This window comes from Accipiter gentilis, chromosome Z, assembly GCF_929443795.1.
Source record: "Accipiter gentilis chromosome Z, bAccGen1.1, whole genome shotgun sequence".
Taxonomy (NCBI): domain Eukaryota; kingdom Metazoa; phylum Chordata; class Aves; order Accipitriformes; family Accipitridae; genus Astur; species Astur gentilis.
This window is the reverse complement of record NC_064919.1, coordinates 88,653,244-88,677,939: the sequence shown is the minus strand read 5'-3', so window position 1 is coordinate 88,677,939 and position 24,696 is coordinate 88,653,244. Positions and strand designations below refer to the sequence as shown.

The following is a 24,696-nucleotide window of genomic DNA, read 5'->3' as shown; positions in this document are numbered from 1 at the left end:
CAGAAGTAAAATAACCACGAATAGGACATGCCCAGGACACAGCGAAGACATGCCGCCTCACAAGAAAACTAGGGGATGAACGTCACAACTCAGTCCCCGGTATGAGTGCAGTGCACAAGCCAAACAACTGTCCCACCTCCTCCCGGCCTCCACAGAATGCCTTTCTCAGCACAGACAGCAAGACTCGCTGAGGCTGTCTCTCATTCCATAAAGTGAATGGGAAGACAGGTTTCTCGCTCAAGGAAATAAGGCTGAACCTTATGTTTGTGCTGATGCATTGAAAGGCCACCAAAATTCTAGTTTTCTGGAAGCAATTTGTGATCACCCCTCTCTACAGTATTTCCAAAGCTGGGTCCAAAGTTCCAAATGTGCAATGAATAAAGTTTTCTAAATGTCATGAATGCTGCAATATAAAAGCAAAACAAATAAAAAAACCACTTAAAAATATTTTTTCACATTATATTTACTCATTTACTACATATTACAGAAGACTGAGCAATGAAAGCAGAGGAAAAACTACATAAAAAGTTCCCCAAAGTTTAAAAAAAAAATAAATCAGAGTTTTTACACCAATAAATACAAAATACTATCTTGTACTACTTGTCCCCCATTAATATCCCTTGTTCCACCTGAAGAGTTCATAAATGCACAATCATAAATACACACATTATTTTTGGTCTAAAAGATTTAACACACACATGATTTGATCAAGGTAAAATAAAAAATTGTGGACAGAATATAAATACACTAACCTGACACCTTAGGATATCCAGTTAACTGGACCTCTGTTGCTTACAAATTTTAATGAGTTTCAAAGTAATTACCCTCTCAGGAAACCACCTCACAGTATATCCTATCTAGCAAAAGAACAGGCAATCAGGTAGCAAAAAACCATATTCCCAATTAAGTTACAGGACCGCTGAGGACCGACAGTCTACAACCCAGCTCTGTCATTCCTTTTCCCACTTGGAAAGCTGCACAGTCAACAAATTTTTTGCCACACCAGCACAGGTGTAGTGTTAAGGCCCACTAGTCATTTATCAAACAGTTGGGTGACAAACCATTTACTGGCTACTGTATACATGCTCCAAAAAATAGAGCAACTCAGCAGTCCCTTGAAAAATATAGAGTAGGGTTTTTTTAATCCTAATAAGATTCTTAATGGTATCATGAAAGTTTTTAATCGAATAATTTCTTTTAAAAAACCCCATACGTACAGCATCCAGAAGGTTAAATAAATAAATATATATACACACATGTGATCACTTTACTCCACATTTTGACAGGTTAACTGGAAAATTAGCTTACTGAATCTGAAATAAATAACAACTGTGGGAACTTGTGTCAGAAAAGAATTCTTTTTTTTATATTAAGGGAAAACGTGATCAGTAAAAGACAACATAAAGACCAAAAAACCTAGGAGTACAAAATTACTACTGAAATCACCTCCAAGCATCGATCCTGCCACCTGCGAGCCAGCATCTCCAGAAGAGGAGGTCTGAATTTATCCAGTCCCAACAGGTCAGGGAGCATTACACAGTGCATAGCAGCGAGCTGGCTCCACCCTGTTAAAACACATCACAACAGGAAGGTAAACATAATAAACGCCAAAGCAAGTTTAAATTCAAAATGCCATCAAGTAAATTTACATTGGCCCTTGGCCTCGTACGCAGTAGATCTTCAGGAGAAGGTGGGGCAAAGAGGGAGACGAAAAAAACCCAATAGAACCACTTCTGCAGCAGCAGAACAGAATTGTTTCTTCTGCTGTGGGAACCTGGGGCTCACCCCATCATGGGCTGCACCCCGTCTTTACTGATCCCAGCTGACCTCAGGGCAGGTTGTACAGTGCATGTGCTTTCTGTATCAGACAGGAATGAGCTCTTCCAGGCATAAATCATGCCCTGTGAACTAGGTGGTGAGATCTCTTGAACACATGCAAGGGTCAAACGAGATATCAGCAGAAGACTGCCTCAAATCAGTCCTGATCAAACATAAACATCTCTCTTCCTCCCCAGCCCCTCTCAAAAAGACTTCAGTGTCTAGTCACATGCTTGGATTTTAAACTTGCAGCCTCAAGAATACACTCAACATACGTACAAAACAAAAAAGAAGTCCCTAAAATATTATGGCCAATTTTTTGCAAAAGCATAAGCCGTAGTTCTGAGTTCAAGATTTAGAAGCCCTATTCAAACTATAATTAGTATTACTTATCATGATATTTTATGTCCTACATGCAAGTGTGATTTAATTCAATTACAGAAAACTTAGCATATGAATTACCACTAGAAAGAGTCCATAGAATATTCTGTCCTGTTTTAAAAGGTAGGCAAATACGTGTAAGTGCATGTTTGTCTGCTATCCTTATCTTTCCATCTAAATCTTACTTCAACATGCTTACCTCAGGTGCATTCATACTGCAAGCCTGCAATGTTACATAGTTAAAACCAGCAAAGATAAGCGTTATCAAGCTCAAACAACATAACCTTTAAAAATGCTTGTAAAGTACTCTATGCAAAATACTATTCTAGTATTATGCTCTACATTGACTTGAGAAACTGGAGAAATACTTCAGGTGAGCATATAGATCTATATTTTTAGATTGTCACCAATACTGAGCACTTCACGGTGCTACCAGAAAAGAAATCATTATGTCAATTTTCCTTAAAGAAAAATGGATTTAAAAGAGGCATTTCCAGTTAAAGAGAGCACTGTTTCTAATACTCGAGATGCATGAAAGTAGGAATTTATAGCTTAGTAATAAGGGCATAAAAATTCTGATTTAAAGCAACTTGCTGACAGGGATAAAAGGGGGTTTTGTTTGCTTGTTGTGCCAATCTTTTTGGCAGAAAGACATTCTTCATAATGTGGATAAATATTTATTAGGAAAAAAAATCCCCAACACAAACCCCAAGTATTTTAAATAAACACTAAGTTTTCATAAGCACCAAAAATAAAATTTAAATGACATGAAACTGATTTTTTTTGTTTCACTTTAAAGGAGCATTAAATTTGTGGTCCTTCAATCTGTAACGTGGACTACAGACCATTGGTGCTCATTCACCTCGGGAGCACAAGACTCATGCTCGTCCCAGCAGGTCTGTCTGAAGCTCTAGACGGGGCTGACCCTTCGTACCGAGAAGCGGCACTCACACTCGCAGCCGAGAGGTGGGACGCAGCACCCGCATGGAACACACCACACGTGTTGCGGCTTCTCTCCTTCATATACTACCAAAGGGTAAAGGCACATGTATTTTCCCTACTTAAAAAAGGGCTGAGATTTTTTTGTCAAAAGACAACAGCAAACCCAAACAAGATCCGAAATACCATCTTTGATACGCTAGTTGAGAACTGAACTTACAGACAGTCCAAGACACACAAACAGGATCTGCTCACCCTCTACCAGCATTAATGGAAAAATAAACAAAACCCCTCGTTGCCTGTCTTTTTTACAAAGAAAAATTCCTACGCAGATCAAATTAAAGTCATGTCATAACAATGATAAGGGACATTAGTTGAAAGTAAAAGACAAATAGATAGAAAAGTGAGAAAAGAATACCTTCATTGACTAAGAAACAGGTATGTAAAGTAGGAGCAGTGTCAGAGCCAGAGTGACCAGCTTCAGTGCTAGAAGAAACAGCAGGAGCAACTTGCAGAGAAAAGAAGAAATAAAGAGAAAAAAAAATAGGAAAGTGAGGAGAGCAGCTTCTGAAAAACAGATTAGTATCACTGAAGAATGAAAAACAAAACTGGAAGAAACCGTGATAATATTCAACTTAAAAAAAACTCTAGGTTTTACAAGAAGTGCAATGCCAGTGAGAGGAAGACATGCAACTGCAGAGAAACACAGATACACTAACAGAAACTTGCATGTTTGGAAAAGACAAAAGTACCTGTAAATAAAGCGATTACAAACATGTCTTTAGATACTACGTTTGGTTTGACAGCACGGTTGACTATGAATTTTAAAAACAGGAGTTTTGCTGCTACTTCTTGTGCTTTTCCCATATTTAGATTTGGAATTTGTACTACTCATTAAAAACCGCCAGAAATAACCCCTTTTAAACCTGGGCTGTCCCATCTGTCACTCTAAAATATCACAGAATGTATTACTGATGGTTAGTTTTAATATAGGTTCATTTTAAATGTGTCTCCATTCAAATAATTTTAAGCCTATACCACAGAAAGGACTAAAAATCTAAAGCAGAAGCATGCAAAGCTTACAGAGTAAGACTACAGGCGAGCAACTACAGAAGAACACAGTTAAAGCATGTTACTCAAAGCAGTATCTGTGACATTTATTTTGTAAACTCCATCATTTCTTGGTGCAAACGTAATTTAAAAGCAGTTCTAAACATTGTACTTCCACTAATGCTTCATGACTTAGTATTATCACATGAAAAGATGCGCAGACCTTATGGCATACACATGCTACAACCCGAGGTCAATGTGGAGATTTAGAGGTCACTATCTGACACTTCCTTCCTATAGAGAAATTACCATATGTCATGCACAAGCATCTTCAAATTAATCCTCCTCTCTTATTCCGTTGCAGAACAACAATGGGTTCAAGCTCCTGAACCGATTAAGCATTGTTTTCTGAATGGTCTGTTTGCTTTTCATGCAGTGAACTTCTTTTGTCACTGTGGGACATCTGCATCAAAACTACTTTTTCCATACTTTTCACACAAATGCATCATGATGGCACGTGTACAGTGACAGGATGACCAGCGTAAATCACTTCATGACAGCAAACCCTAGTTTCAGTAGATGTATAAAAAAAGCTATTCATTTTACGAAAAAGACTGTAGAAAAAAAACCACAAAACCACCCCATACCGAAACTTAAGCCTTACTCTGAAGCTTCTTTTTTGCCTTATTTTGTTGTAGTTGTTCGCTCTCCTCCAACATCAGTAATTACAACAATGACTGCAATGGACCAGTGGCCGAGTAGCACAGAGCTATGCTCATCTCAGGACAAATACAGGTCAAATTGATGGAAATCAAGCATGTCATAAAATGCATTAATTGTTTCTCAAACTGAATTTTAAGAATAATCGCACTAGAAATATATGAGTAGCAAGATACTGCAAGTAGCATACAATTGGATGTAAAGGTAAGACATTGAGGAAACTTATGACCCAAGAGTACCACTTAGAAACAAAATAATTTTCCCCCAAGAGTATGTGAGACATGCCACCAGACACAGAAAGAGATAACAGTTTAGGAACAGGAGTATTTTTCTCTATTTTTGACAGCACACAAAATTTAATTTTTGTCAATTGTTTCTCATGAAGTTATAAATTTTTCCACTGGGTAACTAAACTATGTCTATCCCCCAAATTAGCAAAGCTATTTCAAAGGAAAAAAAAAAATATAAAAAAATCACATAGCTGTCTTTCAGGAAAGAAAAACCATAATGGAACTATATCTTTAAAACCAAGACACAGACACAGACCCTCTCTGTGACAAATATGTTTTTTCCTCGCATTGAACTTGCCATATAGACACCATCTCTGAGAAATCCTGATCTTTCAAATAATTATCTTTCAAAGAAGGGAAAACCCCCCCCAACCAGCCAACCACCCACCAAAAAAAACAAAATCAAAAAAGCCCCACATGTCGAGACAAGAGCCCCAATTTTTTTTAATTCTGTTTTTTGTTACTGACTGCTACTTCTCTATTTATGTAGCATATGTTTCATGATAATGAAAAAAGCTTGACCAATACCACTCCTGAAACTGATTTTCCCTTTCCAAAGATCTCAGTAAGTTAATATTTACATTTAGGAAAAGAATAAATACACACAAATGTTGCTGATGGGCAAGTTTCCTCCTCAGACACAAGCATCCCCCTTTTTTGCATGTGACTGAAGAAAATCAAACAGTTGATGTATAAGTTTCCTGCTGTGCTTACTAGCTCTCTAATACAAGAGCAGTTCCACAGTTAAACATTTTTTAAAGATGTCCATATATCTTTAACGTACATCTTTAAAGATTGTACACTGCGGTAAATACCACAATGACAAAGTATTTGTATTCTGCAAAATACAATGATTTCATATACTGCAAGTTTCTCTGTATTCATATAGCTTGAAAAGACAAGAGTTTTAACAGTTAACAGGTAAAAGTTAAAAATAAGAGATAATTGCCCTTCTCAAAGTAAATTATGATAAGTCCTGAGGTCTATATGCTTCATAGATTATTAAAAAAAACCCCAACACATACATGACGGAAAAAAAGAAAAACCTTTCCTCTTTTGCCCTACAGTATATGCATGCAGCTAGGCTCACATCCACAAAAATCCCAAAGAACTGCAAAAAGAGCAATGATGTGTGCACCTTTCCTCTTTGTTTTATCATACAGCAAAACATGTATGACAAAGGTTACGCATACACATTCCCCTCAAGCCATAACAGCCTTCAGCTGGTCCCATGGGGATTTTATTCCCGTTATCCCAGTGGGTAAATCCCGCCCCTCCTCTTTTGGGCACCACAGCCGTACTGCGCTGCCTTCGGTCCCCACGAGCCCGCACCAGCTGCCGCCCCAAGAGTCACCCCACACCCTTCCCCAACAGTTCACTTGCTCCTTAGTTCTGGGCTCAAGTCAGAACTGGCCACATCACATGGTGGTTTACATTTACTGTATTTCTGGCTTTAAGAAGAGTAGCTCACTTGCCCCATCAAACAGCAGCTCTAATTTAAAGAGCAAACAGGAAGGTGCCTCCTCTTCCTCGTCTATCTCTCCAGTTCCAGCAGGACTGTTTCTGTGTGCTCCTGCTGCCCGGAGGAGTATCTACTCCCTGCTCCGCTCTACTCCAGTAGAAAAGTCATGTCTAATCTTGTGTACATCCTTCTTTTACATCACATGTTGTTTTACTTCATGTACTTAACCATTGTACTTATGAAAGGAAAGATAAAATGCAGGCTATTAAAAGATCCTTCAGTATCATCCACTGCCATCTTTCATAACTGCAAGTGATGAAAATAGCAACAGCAGTAGAAGTAGTGTTAAAATAATTTCTTCCTCCTCCTTAAAAAGGAGAGGAAATGTATACATACTACTTAGATGTGTTTACCTTTATGCTTTAGTTTATAACATACATAAGCATTTTTGTATTAGTCTGTATAGGCCGTAGCTACAGACTTTAAGCCTCTTACTATCACCTCAACACCAATATGTTTGGGACCACTTAAAATATGCAGAAATTCATTGTCAGGGAATGACTTTGTGACAGTAACAGCATCTTATATTGATTCTTAGAAAGGTCTTAGTCATTAAAATTTTTGTCTAGAATATTACACTACTTTTTCGTCCCACGTAGAAGCTAGCAAATCACTTGATAGTAAGGTGGTAACTTCAGTGTCAAGAGCTGAAATGACATAACAAATTGTTCCAAAGCAAGTGATATTTACCTTGCTTAATTTGTCCTTGGGCTGCATGACTTGAAATTGAAGGGGGTGCCTTCACTTTTGACATCTCAGGAGTGCCTGGCCTAGGTGGCCTAAACACAAAATATACATGAAGGGGGGGAAAAAGGAGCATAGTGGAAGGGCGAGGGAGAAAGGAGAAAAAAAAAACAGAAGAAAAAAAAAAAGAGAGATTATTTGCTAAAGATACTGTGACTAAACAAACTTTGAAAAGCAACCCTATAGAACCAGTCAGTTTGACAGAAAAAAAAAAAATCTCATTTACATTTCCCAGGTAAGCTTATTTTTTGGTAATAAAAAGTTCACCTGTATGTTTTGATTTATTTAGAATTTGACCTACTCATTATAAAAACTCTTTAAAACCAATAAGCACTAAAAAGGAGGACAGAAATAGCCTCTCAGACCTACCAGCGCATATGTTAATACAACTCCATGTTCTATTAACATTGTAAGTTATGTAACTCCATTCAAAGCAATATAGTTATCTTGGTGTTAAAAAACCCCACCCCGAAACACCTACATTCAAGAAAAAAATACACTCAGTTCCATCTAGGTACCAAAGGTTTTCATAGCCATTTAATACATCAAACCCCACAGTAAAATGAAACAAAATGAAATGCTGTATTAAAATAGAGACTCTGAAAGAAAGTTATCAGAAGTTCAAGTGAGTATTTGCCATACCTGGTTGGACCTTTCTTCATGTGGTCTCCAATAAAAGTTGCATTGGTCATACTCATCAGTGTGTTGGCCAGTGAGATAACAGACAGGAGATGCTGAGTGGTGACAGCACGTGATACACCGTACGTCCCCTTTCCGAGCCCTTCTGTAATGGACATTTTCCTTCCTAACTCCACACTATCATACGACGGTTTGCCTACAGGCTGATTATAGCCAGGAAGCATCAGAGACATGTGGCCTCCTCTAGACAGGAGGCCAAAGGACACTGAACAGTGTGGCTTAAGCATCCCAAGACGATCAAGGCAAAGCTCATCTAGAACAGAATTCAGGCCCCAGGCATGAAGACAGGACATAAAAAGCTTTGCTGTGTCCATGGTTAGATTATATTCTAATAAAGTTAATGGTTTAGATTTGCTAGAGCGATATTCTGGGTCACCATCTTCTCTTCTCTGTCTTATCGATTCTTCATCCTCATCTTCATCATCAAGAAGATGCTCTTTTATATTCTCTTTGATTGTTTCCTTGACCTGCTGGAAGAGGACGGCTGCTCGTTTGCCAGTCAAAAAGGAGCCTCCTTTGTCAGACCCACCAGAGGCTTTCTGTAAATTCTCTGGAGAAATGAGTGCAGTGTTGGGTCTGGAGGCCTCCTCAGTCAGCAGCTGAATGATCAGGGCTTCTACGTCAAAGAAGAGCACATGTATATCTGGATCTGTTAAGTTAGTCTTTATAGCTTGAACCATCAGGGAGTTATGTGAGTATTTAGGTAAATTCCCCTGAACAAAGGAAAAAAAAAAGAACAAAATTAAAATTTCATTTGGATTACTTTCTTAACACTTTTCACAAAGTTAATTCACAAATTAAGGAAGCTGTGGATGATCAAAGTTTGAAAACTCACATGGGTATAAAACATGTTATGATAAATATTATAAGAATATCAGTGAAGAATTTTACAGCACTTTTCACAGTGTCAGAATGTCAGACTTGTGATCAAGTGTTACACCCCTAAAATACAGAAATTTCACTTGCAGAAGTTTATCAGATAAATAGAACTCTCTAAGACAGAAGTTCACATTTCTTTCTCATGAATTCCAAAAGATAATAGTTATACTCCAACAAACAACAAGATTTCAATATTTTGTTCTTAAACTTAAAACACATTAAATATTTCCTATTTGGATACTGAAGTATAGCATCAATTTATGCCATTGAAAATAAGCTACTAATAAATTCGTCCAGATATGCATTGTGTGTGTCACTTGTTCATTCCACTAAAGTCCCTCTACTTCCTCCTTCCCTTCCTCCCAAGGTGGGGGAGGAAGGAAAAGAAAAGAACATTAAAATGCTATGGGATAAAAGCTGAAAAAAGTCAAAAGATATTGTATGAAAGCACATTAACAGAAGTTTTTAAGCATTGTGAGAACTTTATTCTCTCTGTAACCAACACAAAATTATGCTCAAATACTTAGTTTCCTCAAACAGGCAAAAAAGAGAATCTTTTAACAGAAATAAAGCCTGTTCAAATTAAGTAAAATATTATTTCTCCTCTTTTACAATTTAATTAACAGCTTGAAAGACACAAGGTTGAATATTCAAGTTAGATGCACAGAATTACAAAGTCATAGCAAGAAAGACATACAGGAGAAGCGGTGACTAAGTTTGGTGATGAAGAAGCATTCTTGATGCTTGTACTAGTCACTTCAGAACTCAAACCCTGTGCTCAGTTGACAGCCAAGTCTAAGGGAATTCATAAAAATAATTACCCTACACAAGTCTAAGAATGGCTGCAGGAGAAATGGTACTTTTCCCCAAAACTGATATAGGCGGAATGGTTTGTTCAGAAAACGTCAACCTTTACTGAAACTAGAATTAAGCCAAAAGTTCTTAATATATTACCAATAAAAGCGATACAGTCAAGGCTCCTATGTCTTTTCTCGTCTATAACTCAACAGCCTTAACATTTCTACAAACTTTCAGTTTGGTAGACTCTAAAATTTCCATTCTCTGTTGTCCTTTTTTAAACCACAAAAGCACATTTTACAGCAGGATTGTTATTTAGAAATTAACAAGGCTTGCAGTTTTCATATATACACTGTGTATATATATATATATATTTATGTATGCATATATACACACACACTTACACTATAAATATATACAGACTATACAAATAATCATCATACACTCTATATATCAGGCAAAAATCTGAACATCCTATGTATATTTACACTAATTCGTAATAGGTTTGTACTGTATTCTATATACATCCTGATATATTGCTTCCTTTGTTCACTGATGTGAAGCAATGTGCACATCTTACAAAGCCTTAAATACCCTGGGTCATAGGAGTGCTCACCACCGAAAATCTGCTGAGTTATAAAACTACATTATTTCTTTATAATTTACCCATTGTCTTGCATTTTTCAACCCTTTTCATTCTACTTCTGAACACTAACAAATGTGCTTTATCACTATGAATCACAGAAACAAATGTATATTCTACTTATAATTGGAAAACTGGACATGCACATGTACCATTTATTGTCTCTCAAGGACTTTTTTCAAGACAGTAAGCATTTCTAGTCCTACAACTACTTGGCTGCTTTAATTATTCTACAAGTTTCACAGCATGTGTTTGAAAACTGAAGTAATTTTTATATATTCCTTTTCCATTATAGCTGTTAAGACCCCCAAAATGCTGTTGGCATGAAAGAATATAATATCCACCCCATCACGTTCAATTATTGTTCCAGTGTATGAACCTGGCTTCAGAATAAGCATATTTTAATTCTCAAGGTTCTCATTCATGCAGATTTGTGTCTCGAAAAGCACTCTGCTTTTTCTGTGGCTGTTAGTTTCTATATATCCTGGAAGAGTGTAAGATTGCTTTCTACAGCAAAAAAATTTTCAGAGGAAAAACTGACCATTCCAAAGTTTTACATTAGCTTTATATTTGGAAACCGATGGGTCCAAAAGAGGCTCTGCTACCCTGACCTGCCATCAAGCACAGCTGATGATCCAGCCACAGCTTCCTTGTGATTTATTCCTGACTGCTGCTTTGGAGCAACTCAAGAATAACCTCTCCTCTTGACTATTTCACAGCAAGAGGCCCAGGGGAAAAAATAAGAGTAAGAAACTGCTCCTTTAATCCTGCCTAAACATAATATGCACAAAGTGTATTTATCTAAAACAATACACTATGTTAATCTTATTTGATATTGTAATCTTCATTTTTCTACCACACTAATAATTTATTTAATTAGCAGACTCTTAATTTAAGGCTGCTAATATTTCGCTTAGATAGAATAAATACCTACATATATTTTACTATACGGTATTGAAGCAGAGAAGAGCAAGTACAATTATTGGTTTGCTTGCTGCACTCACTAGTTCTTGCTTGCTTTCAGAGGATGATTCTCAACAAATACACATAAATATTTTACATTATTCCAACACACTCATTTTGTAACAAACAAACCAGATACCAAAAGCGCGCGCACGCACACACACACACACAGAGCAATACTCAAAACATATCAAAAGACTCTCCAACAATGAAATGCAGACCTGGCAAAATCTTCAATACTATCTGCTATTCTGCTAGAATCAAATAATGTTAAATTTCTGTCTTTCCTCAAATTAAAATTCATTTCACTTACATAACGAAGTTAAGGCACTACCAGAAGGAAACCTTGTATTTGGTCACCGGGATTATAAAAGAAAAATTAAACAGAGACGAACCTCCTCACTCCCTGTTCTTACATTCTCAGAGGAGCTGCAGCACAGGCTAGCTCACCGTGCCAGATAAACAGCCAGGGCCTAACGCAATCAGCACTAGAGCAAATAGCCAAATTCTGCTCCTTTCCCTGTGGTCAACTTGGAGAATGAATAAACTATACTTATTGAATAACTTTGCCATGAGAAGCAAATAATGGCTAATTGAAACCAGAATAGAAATACTTAGATGTCAATAAATAATAACTGCAAATTATGTTCTACAATGCACGGACTTATTCACATATTCCTTATTTATTTAAAAACCTCTAGTTATTTTCTCAGAATGTAACGTAGGGGACTTTTTATTAAATGGTCTCTGGTAATAGTCACAATGGTAAAATTAAAAGCAACAATACAGTAAAAATATTTTAGCTACTAATCATCATTGACCTCTGGCATACAACACATTTGGCTGTGCTATGTATCATGCCATTGTCGGTGGCAACACCTTCATTAGATGTGAGGAACCTGCACATAGAACACGTACATTTGCACAGCACGTACAAGTGCAACATTCATACTTATGTATGTGAACAGTCATACTGGATGCAGCAGGGATACCAGCACACAAGTCTGAACACACATGTATTTGTAGAAGCATGATGGTGGTGTTCTAAAGAATGCTCTAAGTGACATTTCTTTTCCAAACAGATTATAACAGAAGGCGGCAATATAAAGAAAGAAGTGACAAAAGCCAAGCCAGTGAGCTGCTGGGAGCAGAGCTCTGCTGCTCTCTGCCGGTCACAGCCCAGACTAACAGAACTTGGGCAGCCTGCATTAACGAAAAGGAAAACAAAAGCGAAAATACAAGCTCTTTTTGTTTGGACTCGGGTAACATTTTTGAATGGCATTGACAGACTAAACTAATTTAATACCTGTCTACTCTGATAGGTCTTTATTAGGAAGAAAGTTATGATGAATGGTAGCATATTGGAATCACCAATAAGAGCAATAATAAGCAGGACACAACCACAGAATTGCTAAGGTTGGTCATCCTCCAATCCGACCCCCTGCTCAAAGCAGGATCCACTAGAGCATGTTGCTCAGGACAAGGAAAGCCTCTTCCATATTTCTCTAATACATGACTCTAAGGATATTTTTCCCAGTTTCCTTCAAGATAATTTTGCACTTCCTTCTAGAAAGATACAAATTTAAAAGTCAGGGGTCATGTTCCTTCTGTGACAAAGTTCATAAAATCTTCACAAGGTCAGGACTTACCTTTTCTCTGTATTTGGCTAAAACAAAAATGCATGATGCAAAGCCCAAGAGAAAGTTCTTCCTTCAAGTTCTCCTCTGTCAATCTACACTGACATGCTATTGAGCCCACCAGCTAAACTACCATCGATAGTTAAGCCTGTTGCTGAAATTCACTGTTTGCTTGTTTGTTTCATCTCTACCATCTCTGCGATGTAATGCTGTTAGCTGCCTGTTAGTTTTCAAAATGGTCAGTCCAAATCCATCAGACTGAATAATAATTAGGCACATTAAAATTACCAGGATATTCAGAACTAACTCTTGCACCATTCTATCCTCCATACTTAAGTTCTTTGAAATTTTTTTCACTGTACTAGCTTTCCTACTCTTTATATAATTTGAAATCCAAGTTACTTCTCATTGCAAGATATCAATTCAGAAAAGAGCTCATTACTAGCTGTTAAAAAAGGAACTTCCCCACATCTCAAAATATTTACGGTGCTTCCAGCTTCTGCAATAACAACCAGTATGGAGGAAAATCATCCTGACTCCAGAGATCAATGTGCAGGCTCACCATCCAGCTATTGCTCTAACACTTGAACGACTCTTATCAAAAAAGGTCTGCTTACCAGAATTCTTAATACAAGCATTTAATTATTGCTCAGATTGGTAAGTAGCCTGTTGTTATACTCAGCAACATCCATATAGACTGTAAAGTTTTGCGTCTAAATGAACACATGTAAACGTGCCATGGCTCACACGCTCTCCATATACATACACATACCGTACTCAGGAAAAGTTAATGAATGCTTTTAACAAGTTACTACAGATAGTTCCATTTTAATTCATCACCTAAATCATAAAACATAATTTTAAAAGCTCTTAAACATTAAGCATTGAAATATTTAGGAATCAAGTAAGCCCATTAATATCTTCTAGCATTAAACACTTAAGATCTTTTCTCAAACTGTAATGAATTTTCAGCATTTAAGTAACTTTGGCTCCATTCATATCTGTTTGTACATATATTTCAATAATACTTTTTCTGAACTGTCACACAGCAACCACTACCAAAACAAAATAAAATCAAGCTCTAGCTTCACCATTAGCAAGATCTGCAGGAACGTATAAAGCATGTCCAATATGGGGGGGAAGACAGAAAAAGCTAGATCAATGCTGATTCCGTTCCTCAAAGTTCGCACAAACTGAAAAGGGTGAGACTTGCTTCTGATGGATATGGGTCACAGGCTGGTTCCTTGTCTACCCATCAATACTACAAATTAACAGAATGTATACAATTGAACAAATATTCCAGATTTTATGAAATGCTGCTAAATCCAGATTTTAAATAAACTCAATCTGAAAAAAAACCAGTAGAATGCATACTGAAATAGGAGGTAGCATCATAAACAGTAACATAAATTGGGGAACACATCCAGAGAGATATGGAAGGGATTGTGTTGGGTGATATTAAAAACATATTACTACCTATCTAGAAAGAGAGGAATTTATTTGGTGCATAATCTCTGTTCTTACTGAACCTAGAAAAAAGACAGTGAAAGCAGTACAGAGTTATAGACAGGGAAGAGGAAGTTTAAAAGTATTAGACTCCAGCAAAGAAAACCACTACCACTGAAAGCACAAAATAGAACAAACATAAACTAAATGTGTTTTTAAAATGTAACTCTAGATAACACCATCTGCATTGGAAGCTGCACAATGACATTGAAGAACGCTGGTATTTTTTGTTCAAGGAAAGTGAACTCTTAGGACTGACCCAAGGCCAGGTAAAGCTAGTTTGGGTCTTTCTGTTAAAATTTCAGAGAGCTTTGAGTAAGAGCCTTTCAGTTACAACAATGAAGACTTCCCACATTTTATTCAATTATTTATGGAAATAAATGTTTCGGGTACTGCATTAAAAATAGACTAACTGAACACGACTTACCTTGTCAGATGCTTCGGAAGCAAGAAGGTTAGTGGCAAGAGTCTGTAGTTTCTGATGCGCCACGTTTTTCAGAGCAGCCAGACTACGCCTAGTCATGGCCTGCTTCAGGTTGACGGCGGGATGGCTCAAGGAGTCCACAGCCGCTGGGACTGCCTCATCACAGGCATTCAGGATTTCCACTGCTGTTATTCCCATCACACACCTGTCCAGTGCACCTGCAAATATTTTGAAAAGCATGAGTTTAAGCAGAAACCACTGTGTTAACAGCTATTTGTAGAACTAACATTCCTAAAGGGATGGAATTTCCCTGAATTTCCATGAAGCTGAAGTGTGCAAGGAATAAACATATTAACAAAAACCAAGACAAGTTTAAAAAAGCTCCAATGTGATTCTGTGCTGACCAGACAGTGATGACTGCAATTGCTCAACATTTTTAGTGGAAGGCTGTTTTCAAACATTGAATTCCCCCTCCCACCCAACTACCTGTGTGGATTAGATTTTCCACAATGGATTTCAGGTTCCTCTTTGCCTCCTAGAGCTTCAATAAAAAACAATTCTCACCTAGTTTTCACAATAAGCTGCAAATAATATTCAGACATTATTGCAGGTTTGTGGGTTTTTTCTGAAGTGACTTAAGGAGTTAAAAGGTAATTACATATTGCATATATTTTGATGCATTTTTTCCTCACTTATTCCCGATCAAACATCACAAAACTTTCTAAGACAAAGCTGTTTTTATTTTATGCCTTCTTGCCCATTCTGTTAAGGCTCATTTTTAGTTTCTTCTAAACTAAGTGTTAGTCCCTCTAACAAAAAAAAACCAACCAAAAAACCCACAAACCAACCAAAAAAATCCCAGAGCAAACAATAGAAAAACCAAGACAAACACTGTTTTCACTCTACAGATGAGGAAACTATTGTAGATTCAAGGTACTGCACTTCTGCACCAAGCTTTGAAGAAAACTGCTGAGGAAGCAGGGTCACTAATAAACTGAGAGAACACTACATGCGCAGCAAGCACTTTAAGTGGTCTCTCTAAAGATAAGTAGGAGAACATTTAAGGGTATGATAGCCACAGCAAGCTATACTTCTCCAAAACTAAATAAGTTATTCCAAATACTAAAATATGCATTTAAGTAAAGCTTATACAATCTAAAAATTTTGTGAATATGTGGAGTGCTAAGTTTCCAAATATAAATGTGCAAAAAAAATTTTAACTCTTCTCTCCGATGCAAGTTACACAGAACTATAACCAAATACATATATATATATATAAAAATTGTTTAATCAACATCTTTGAACTTAATCGTACCAGTATCCATTTGCCAGACGTACACAGACCCATCTGAACATCCTACCACCAAATAGTCATCAGAAGGCCTCCATTTTATTACTTGAATAGGGAAAAGGTGACGGGATGCCAGCATGATGCATTTTTTCTCCCGCAGACTCAGAAGACCAACTGAGTGATCACTGGCAACAGAGCAAATACAGTGCTGGACTCTTGCCTAATAAAAGAAAAAAAAAAAAAGAAAAGAAATCTTAATCATAATGCAGAGCGTTTGCATTTAATAATCTCTTCTTCAGTGGGCCAAGCATGGTGATCAACAACCTATTTTATAAACAAAAACCAGGCACGTAAGTCTATGGATAAACTCACTGAGGTCACCAGAAAGAGTATTTCCCTTGCAGAAATTCTCCTGAAGACAACCTCTTGCATATCAAAGAACAAATAGGTATTAGAACCTGTTTTGTTGAGCAAAAAAAGAGAAACCATAGTTTTCAAGTAAATCGATGTCATTTTGTTCATTAAATTCTACCTACTCATCCAAGTTACAAAAGACAAAATTGCCTTTAAAACCCATGGGCTAAGTGTTAGGGAATGCTTGGCCGTCACATTCGCAAACACCTTCAGGGGAAAGACTGCTTCCATGTTGTTGAAATCCTCTCCCACTGTTAATGCTGGGCATCATAAAATGCCAAGCATTTCCTTAGCTAGCTAGGTTTTAATATCTAGGTTTTCCACTGTTTTTAATCTTTTATGTAGCTAAAACATGATGCACACAAAACCAAGATGAACAGAACAAACTTTTTTTATGTGTCTGCAAGAGTTATACATTGGGTCAGTGCTACATCTTCAGTATTTCATATTAAATTCATATTCTCAAGAAGGATTTGAGGAGCTGTACCATTTATACAGAGTTTGAGACAGGTTATCAGACATATCATGTAAAACTTACACTACAGTTTTCTGGTGGAACTAGAAGCTGTGTAATTTCTCCACCATGTACACAGAAGATATGTTTCATCTCTCCAGAAAATATATCCCATATGATGACTGAGAAATCCACACCACCTGAGATCAAATACCTTTGATCATAACGAGAAGAAACCTGATGAGGATACAACAAACACGTAATTTTGTTTCGATGGCCTCGGAGAGTCCGGTGAGGTGGCCAACCTGAGAAATTGGGTAAGGGGTGAAAAGAGGAAACGAAAAAAGAGAGAGAGAGAGAGGTAATTCAGTAGAACAATTAACAATCCAAACCACTGTTCTTGATTAAAAAAAAAAAAAGCCACAAACAAAAAAACCAAAAAACTCCAGACATACTGCAATTTTTGACAGAAATTCTTATAAAATTAGCTTTGTCTTTTTTTAAAACGTTCATAATTTTTTCTACTGGACATAGACTGAATGATTCATTTTGTTTTGCTGTACATCCTCACTTTGAAGTAATTCAGCTTTTTGTAAGGGTAAGAACCACCAACGCTTATTTGCAGAATGATGTATCAACTCTGAGGCAATCCAGCTTCATATTAAGAAAAAAAAATTTGTATAAAGTTTTATACAGTAAATCAGTTACATAAAGGAAACGGTACAACCAACAGCCTTGTATATAACTGACAAGCTCATACTTGTATTCACAGAAAAATATCTACATGTCTTTTTCATTTATTAGCATTTGTAAAATCAAACCCCAAAAGTATTAAAATAACATTATCTGGAAACAAAATATACAACAGCAGGCCAAGGTATAACACTCAACTAACTACACAATACGCAAAGAGGAATTCTCTGTTAGATGTGTTATTTTCTCCACGACAGCTCCATAGGCACACCGATAGCCCAGCTGAACGCAGTGCCCAGAACAATTCTGAGAGAGAGACGGGAGATGTCCCTTGCCATATCTTTGCTACTGCATCTCAAAAACCCAGGAGAAATATCCAAAGCTTTCCAGTGAAGGGACCTTGCCCGAAATTGATGCAAGCTGGCCACAGTTAATTTATTACATGGATTTCTCATTAAGTAGTAGAACACCAAAACTTGTTAAGAAAACAGCAATATGATTTCTACCTGTAAAATGACTTAAAGCTCACTTTGTGAAATTATTTCTTACTTCAGTATATTGCGTGACAGACACACTGTAATCCAACTGTGCTTTTCAGAAGCTTATTTGCATACCTCTCCTAAGCATATGCTCTCCTTGCAGCAGCTGAACTATAGCAGTTTGTGTTGCTGGCACAATAACAATGCTTCCATCTTCACGACCACAAACCAAACGCCCATGTGCTGGGATATACACGCTGGCTGTAACTTTAAGTGGTTCATTGATGTTTGGTATTAAGCTTAGTTGGTCTATAATCCCAGCAGGGCGAGGAGTAAGTTTATCAAAAGCTTCCTGGAGGGATACTGAAGTTGTCGTTTGCAGTCCTGTTTAAAAAGAAAAGGAGAAGGAAAAAAAAAAAAGTGGCAAAAAAAAAAGCAAGGGGTGAGGTGGGAGGAGGATTTAAAAAAAATAAAATCAAGAATGGAAATTAGAAAAGCTTTTCTGAAAAAATATCAAAGTTTAAATACACCATGTTACAACGCTCTGTTCAAAGTAAATGGTACATACTGGAGATTAATTTACTGACTGAGTGAAGCTACAGCAACACATGGAAACGATATATGAGAGAACTGGAAAAGGATATGATTTAAGCTACACTGGCAGGCAGCAATGACTATAGCTAGTATTTGGAATAAAGCAGTTAAATTGTAATAACTGAAAAATATTCAGAGTCAATGAAGATTTTGATCATATATGAAAAAAATAAAGTTACTTTAACTCTTAAAAAAACAGCTGCATGGATCTGTAGGAAAAGCAGCAGTGCTTTACTCAGCAACAAAATACATATTAAAAAAAAAAAAAGAGATGCCCATTAAAAGACTTGGCAACAAAACTGTTAATTAGGTATACCTTTTGCACTATCTTGTTGTTCAAGAGTATCAGGCACACTCCAAATACACAGTCTCCCTGAAGAGTCTCCTTGGATTAACAGCTTATAGGAAAACTCCCTATGTCCACAGAAAAATCGAGTAACTGGAGGACATATTAGTAGCTGTTAAAAAAAAATAAAAAATTAACAACTTCAGAACACATGCAAACCACGTACTGATCTCAAAATTTACTTTCCCCACATAAACCTCTGTACCTTTTAAAAGCAGGACAAAAAAAATAGATACTTTATGCTTTATCTTTCTTACAGGAAGAAGAATAAATACAGCAATATGAATCAGAAGAAACAAGTCACAAGTTTAGGGGAGAGGAAAAAAGATTTTTGTACATATTTGGTTTTGTTCTAAGTATATTCATATTTAGAATATTTTATATATGTGTGTGTGTGTGTATTCTAAAATTGTTAACATTCTAATTGCAGTGGTGAGCTGAAGTTATACCACTCAGTAAGGAACATGATCCACAACAAAAGTAAAAAAGTTTTAGTATTGATTGACAACAACAACAAAAAAATCAAATATATAAATGTTTCAATGTCCAAATTTGGCAACAGGTTAAAAGGTTAAGATAAAAAAAAGGATTCCTACAATAGTCTTGTAATAACAGCATTTGTAAATCAGACAGTTACTTCTACCTCATAGTATAGGTGTAAGTACTAGATATACCATACAGCAGTCTTAGATATATTAGTTTATAACAGATAAATACAATAGCAGTATTATAGCAGTTCACAATACAGTACAAAAATGAAGTATAGCTCAAAGAGGACTTAGGCCTATGAAATTTGATTTTCTTTACTTCGCAAGGATTAAGCTTTCAAATTCCAAGTTGTGATTCTAAAAGCTCTTGCTCAATTATTACCTAATCATCATGCACATCACAACTCAACTTCTAATTCTCCAGGCATTGATAAATGATAACGTGTCAGTATACAGGAACTGAAGATTCACTTGACCAGAGACTAACCTCTGCATTTATTTGAAAACCAACAAGAACCAAACCAAACAGCAGGGAAATTGTATCTGTCTACTTTCGCTAAGAAAAGAAGAAATCCTAAAGGTCTACTTTGAAAGAGAAGAACTTGTCATGATGTATGCATGTTTCAGCTCCCTAAAAGAGAAATGCAGTCCATAAAAGAAACTCCAAAGAAATATATTTTACCTGTTTATCTGCTCTGTCCAACACACTGTACAATAAAGGCGGAATTAGATTTTCTACTGCTTTCCCCACATCTCTGCGAAATGAATCGCTAGCTGGTAGACAGCTGGGTTTAAGAACAAAGAGAAAGGAATAAAATCCCTTGTATTACTAGAGAGTGATCACTACATCACTACCTAACTAAATAATACTAAGCAAAAGCAACCCCCAAGCCCTTAAACATTACATTTTTTGCAATTGTTAACACCGTGTATAGCAGATCATTACTCTAATTTTAATGTACAGGGTATGCTTCATCAATTAATAACTGCACCAAATGTGTCCAGCTCAGTTCCCCCACACATTCAGAACTGAAGGAAAAAAGAATGAAGGAAGCCTGGCTTTAGGTCTGCTTTAGACTTCAACACACCTGGCCTCAGACGCAGGACCAAAACACACCAAACCCAGGGATTCCTCTGACAGATCACCAGATAGATCTGCTTGCATCCGTATGCTCTGATCACTTAAGAGGGTGAGAAAGGAGTTCTCACCTGATTTATGTGAGAATATTCAAGGATCTCCAAGATAAAACTGTATCTCTACCCAGAACAAGATGTTTGCATGTCATGAAGATGTCAGAAGAAAAGTTTTTTATTTTACTTTTGTCATTCTACATTTATTTAACCTCTTTGATACCTAATTTTAAATTAATTTTGTATTTTCACATTTATGTGCACAAACTCAGCTGTTCATGCCTTCCCTTCACGGGCTGGAAGAGTATTCTGTTACAGTAATACAATCGTCATTTACATTCTACTCCATACAGAAAAATCTTATTTCTTCCTTATGTAGACCTGGTTAAGGAAATATTTAAGTTAAATTTTATTTTATGACACTTGTTCAACAGCAAAATGCACCTCTTCCCATCAAACAGCTCCAGTAGGAAGCGAGAAAGAGTGTAGTATCAGAAAATAGTGAAGCAATCTCGGTTGAGGCAATCTAAATTACTGAGCATTACTTCAACAGGATACATTTAGGGGACACACACTTTAAAATATGCTCATGGAATACTAGTTTCTGCAACATCCATATGATTTTGTAAGAAAATAAAAGCCAAAGATACTCAATATTTCTTCAAAGTTGCTCATGTTTCTATCTCAAAATAATAAATAAATGGAGTATTTCATTGTTGAATACCTCGCTGGTAATTTATATATGAAACTCTGTCCATCTTCCGTCCATACAATCACTTTATCAGCTGACACAAAGTCGCCACCAGTCCAGGTCTGATCGTTTTCACTAGGGACTGAACATAAGAGGGAATAATCTCCAGCATCAAAAACCTGAAAAGAAACAGCAAAGCCTGTTGTCATTAACCAATTACAGATTAAAATACCTAGAGAGCAGCTAATTTCGATTTCAATATAGACACATTAAAAGGACTTAGAGTATCTTGATCTAAATGTCTTACTGGCAATTTAATTAAATCAGTTTTTACAGTGAAAAGCAGCCAGGTGTTGTTCAGCTAGCTTGCCTTACCCTCCAGTATTTGGAACACACTACCAACAATGACCGCTGGGTAAATGCACAGAAAGAAATGCTTTGACAGTTTTGACAATAAATAGGTTTTGATTCCTCTTCAAATACTGGTGTTGTATCCTAAAAACAAACAAACAAAACCAACATTAAATTAACTGCATTTTATTTAAAATTATAAAACTGAAATTAAATAGAGCCATATTACCTTATTATAGAACAACATCTTCAAAAAAGGCATTTCTTGTTGGTTTTAAATTTACTCAAGTCAAGAGCTTGTCAATGTTTCTGTAAATTTTAACTGAAATAAATGCTTATGTTTTATTTTGATACTCTATGGGTATATCATACCTTGAATACCAACTCTCCTGTGATAAAGAGTCAAGTCTGCAGACTCTGTCACAAGTACAAGAGTAGCAAATGTGCAGAAAAGCAGAACTGAATAAGTGATAGGTAAGAAATTGGCTTGTAGAGACAGACAAAAATGCAACCAACAGGAGGTTATCACTTTTATTTAGAGAGTGTAGGTGTATAGCTATAACCAGGCACAAGGACTGATGAGCACACCAGCAGAGCCGGAGAGCTGAACTGCTGAATACACAAGCCCATTCCCTTCCTCACGTCTCAAAGTTTTCAGCTGTAGACTGACCCTTGGCCAGAGGTTAAGATTCAGTCACTGCTGACAACATTCATTTGAGATTCAACCTAGCACTACCAAATAGCACAGGATCTTAATCATTTAGCCCAACACCCTCTACTGAGTCCAAGTATCAGACTGATCTACCCCATTGGTGCTGTACCTTGATTAATCTGGGCCCACCTTAAAGCAAAACTTTCTCTTCTGGTTGTATTAAAGATGGCCACTGCTAACCTGTCCAGATCCAGAACACACAGGAACCAGATCACAAACTAATCCTCACTTTGACTGAGCGTCCATCTTCACTCTGACTTGAGATACCTTAAAGGAAGGAGGGACAGTCATGCCATTCATCACCTGAAAAGTCTGTTTTACAGTTATAAAAACCTGGCTGAAACAACAGAATGCATATACCCTGCTGTGGTATAAACAGGAGGCCTACAGAAAGACCTGTCTGCAATGCCAGTCACTTTAACTAATTTCAAAGGGCTCTTCACTTTCATAGAAAGCAACCTTATTTATCGAGATAAAATCAGGATAGCCAGGCAACTAAGGTAGAAGCAGGGACTCAGATGTCCTAGATCACAACTCCTTACTCTGTTACAGATCTCTATGGCAAGACAGTATTTTCCTGAAATATTTCCTCAACTTCAAGATGGGGAATAAGCGTTATGTCCTATACAGAAGCCTTTTAAGTGCTCAGACAACGTGACAGCAATCAGCATCTGAAACTGAGAGTCTCTACACAGAACAACACACAGATGGAAATCGGATAACAAGAAAATACCCAGCTGATTTTTTTTCTTGCTCAGATTGAACTTAGGAACACGACAGAGAATATGCAATGGAAAAGGGACTACGCCATCTCATAAATGCCAGATGGCCAACTTCGAAGGAAAAACCAAACGCTTGTAACAGTTCTTATTCTATTATTCCTCATAAGGAGATCTGCAAGAGCATGTGGTATCCTCTTTCATCACTTAAGTCCAACAAATTCCCCAGCTGGACAGATTAGTGGTGCCTATTTGGTATCATCACTGTCAATGAATTACCTTGCACCCAGATAGCTGAAACGATTCTGAGCTAAGATTCTGCTCACATTTCATTCTTTCAAGGTTCCCCATATCCCAAATACACTAGACAGTGATAAGCTCCTGTTTAGCTACATCTTCGCGTTTCTTACTTTAGTAACAGCCAATACTCTTCACTGCTTACAGCTGCCTTTTTTTTTTTTTGTTGCTGTTAAACATGATGTTAGCTAAAACATTACTAGCTGCATAACAAGGATTTCCAGAAAATGCTTTGAGAGCAACATAATTTCATCAAGTTTGAAGCAAAAAAACATGAATACCACCTCTGTCCCTTGACAAGGTCAAAAGCAAAGAATTCCATTATATTGGTCTTCCAAGCTAATGCAAACTGCATTGCTTTTGCATTATAAATATTCTGGAAATAAACAAGTTCAACAAAAAAATAGTTCATTTATATATCGTAAGGTTATTTTTCCATAGGTGCTAAACAGCCATAGTAAAGTACATCTTTTACAAGAGGTTTCTCTGAATAGCTAATTAGCCGGAGGTCTATGAGACACGTAGCAAATCTCCTTTAAGACTTTTATTCATTAGGACACAGGAAGGCAGGAACTGCCAAGTAACAAAGAGAACTCTAGATAACCCCTAATAATGAATATTCCTAAAAACTGTACTCTGCTCAGCAAACCCTTCAGGCATCTCCACACCTCTCCGTACGTTTCTCAAAGAAAATACTACATTTAATAATAAAATCTAATACTAAATTTAACTATGATGAAATTTTTAAAAAATTTAAGTACAGATATCTTAAGAGCATAAGAAATGCAGCGAGAGAACTTAATCTTAAAAAAAATGAAGCATTGTGATAAAGTCGCTTCTATAACGCCACCACCACATTAAGACCCACACTTCCTATGCAGTACAGGGCAAGCTTTAACTCTGTGACTTATTTCTTCTATCTGTACTATACAGAGTAAACATGTATTTATTAGCATCATCTCTTTCAACTAATGAGTAGTTATACAGCAAGCTCTTGCATTTTTGCCTGTACTGAATAAAGTT

General features: G+C 36.8%; 1 protein-coding gene across 6 annotated transcripts in view; it reads right to left on the bottom strand.

Moving 5' to 3' along the window:
- The window catches only part of WDR7 (WD repeat domain 7), a 150,522-nt gene that overhangs the window by 100,905 nt on the left and 24,921 nt on the right, over positions 1-24,696 (bottom strand). For 4 of the 6 annotated variants that reach the window (XM_049795818.1, XM_049795817.1, XM_049795820.1 and 1 more), the window contains 12 exons: positions 21,970-22,089; positions 21,628-21,773; positions 20,455-20,557; positions 19,255-19,396; positions 18,480-18,728; positions 17,257-17,477; positions 16,329-16,524; positions 15,017-15,231; positions 8,107-8,876; positions 7,411-7,499; positions 3,557-3,646; positions 1,447-1,565 (listed from right to left, as the gene is read on the bottom strand). In XM_049795818.1, the coding sequence (XP_049651775.1) occupies positions 1,447-1,565; positions 3,557-3,646; positions 7,411-7,499; positions 8,107-8,876; positions 15,017-15,231; positions 16,329-16,524; positions 17,257-17,477; positions 18,480-18,728; positions 19,255-19,396; positions 20,455-20,557; positions 21,628-21,773; positions 21,970-22,089 (2,460 nt within the window). The remainder of the gene's footprint in view (positions 1-1,446; positions 1,566-3,556; positions 3,647-7,410; positions 7,500-8,106; positions 8,877-15,016; positions 15,232-16,328; positions 16,525-17,256; positions 17,478-18,479; positions 18,729-19,254; positions 19,397-20,454; positions 20,558-21,627; positions 21,774-21,969; positions 22,090-24,696) is intronic. The other 2 variants (XM_049795821.1, XM_049795822.1) reach the window with 1 other exon arrangement.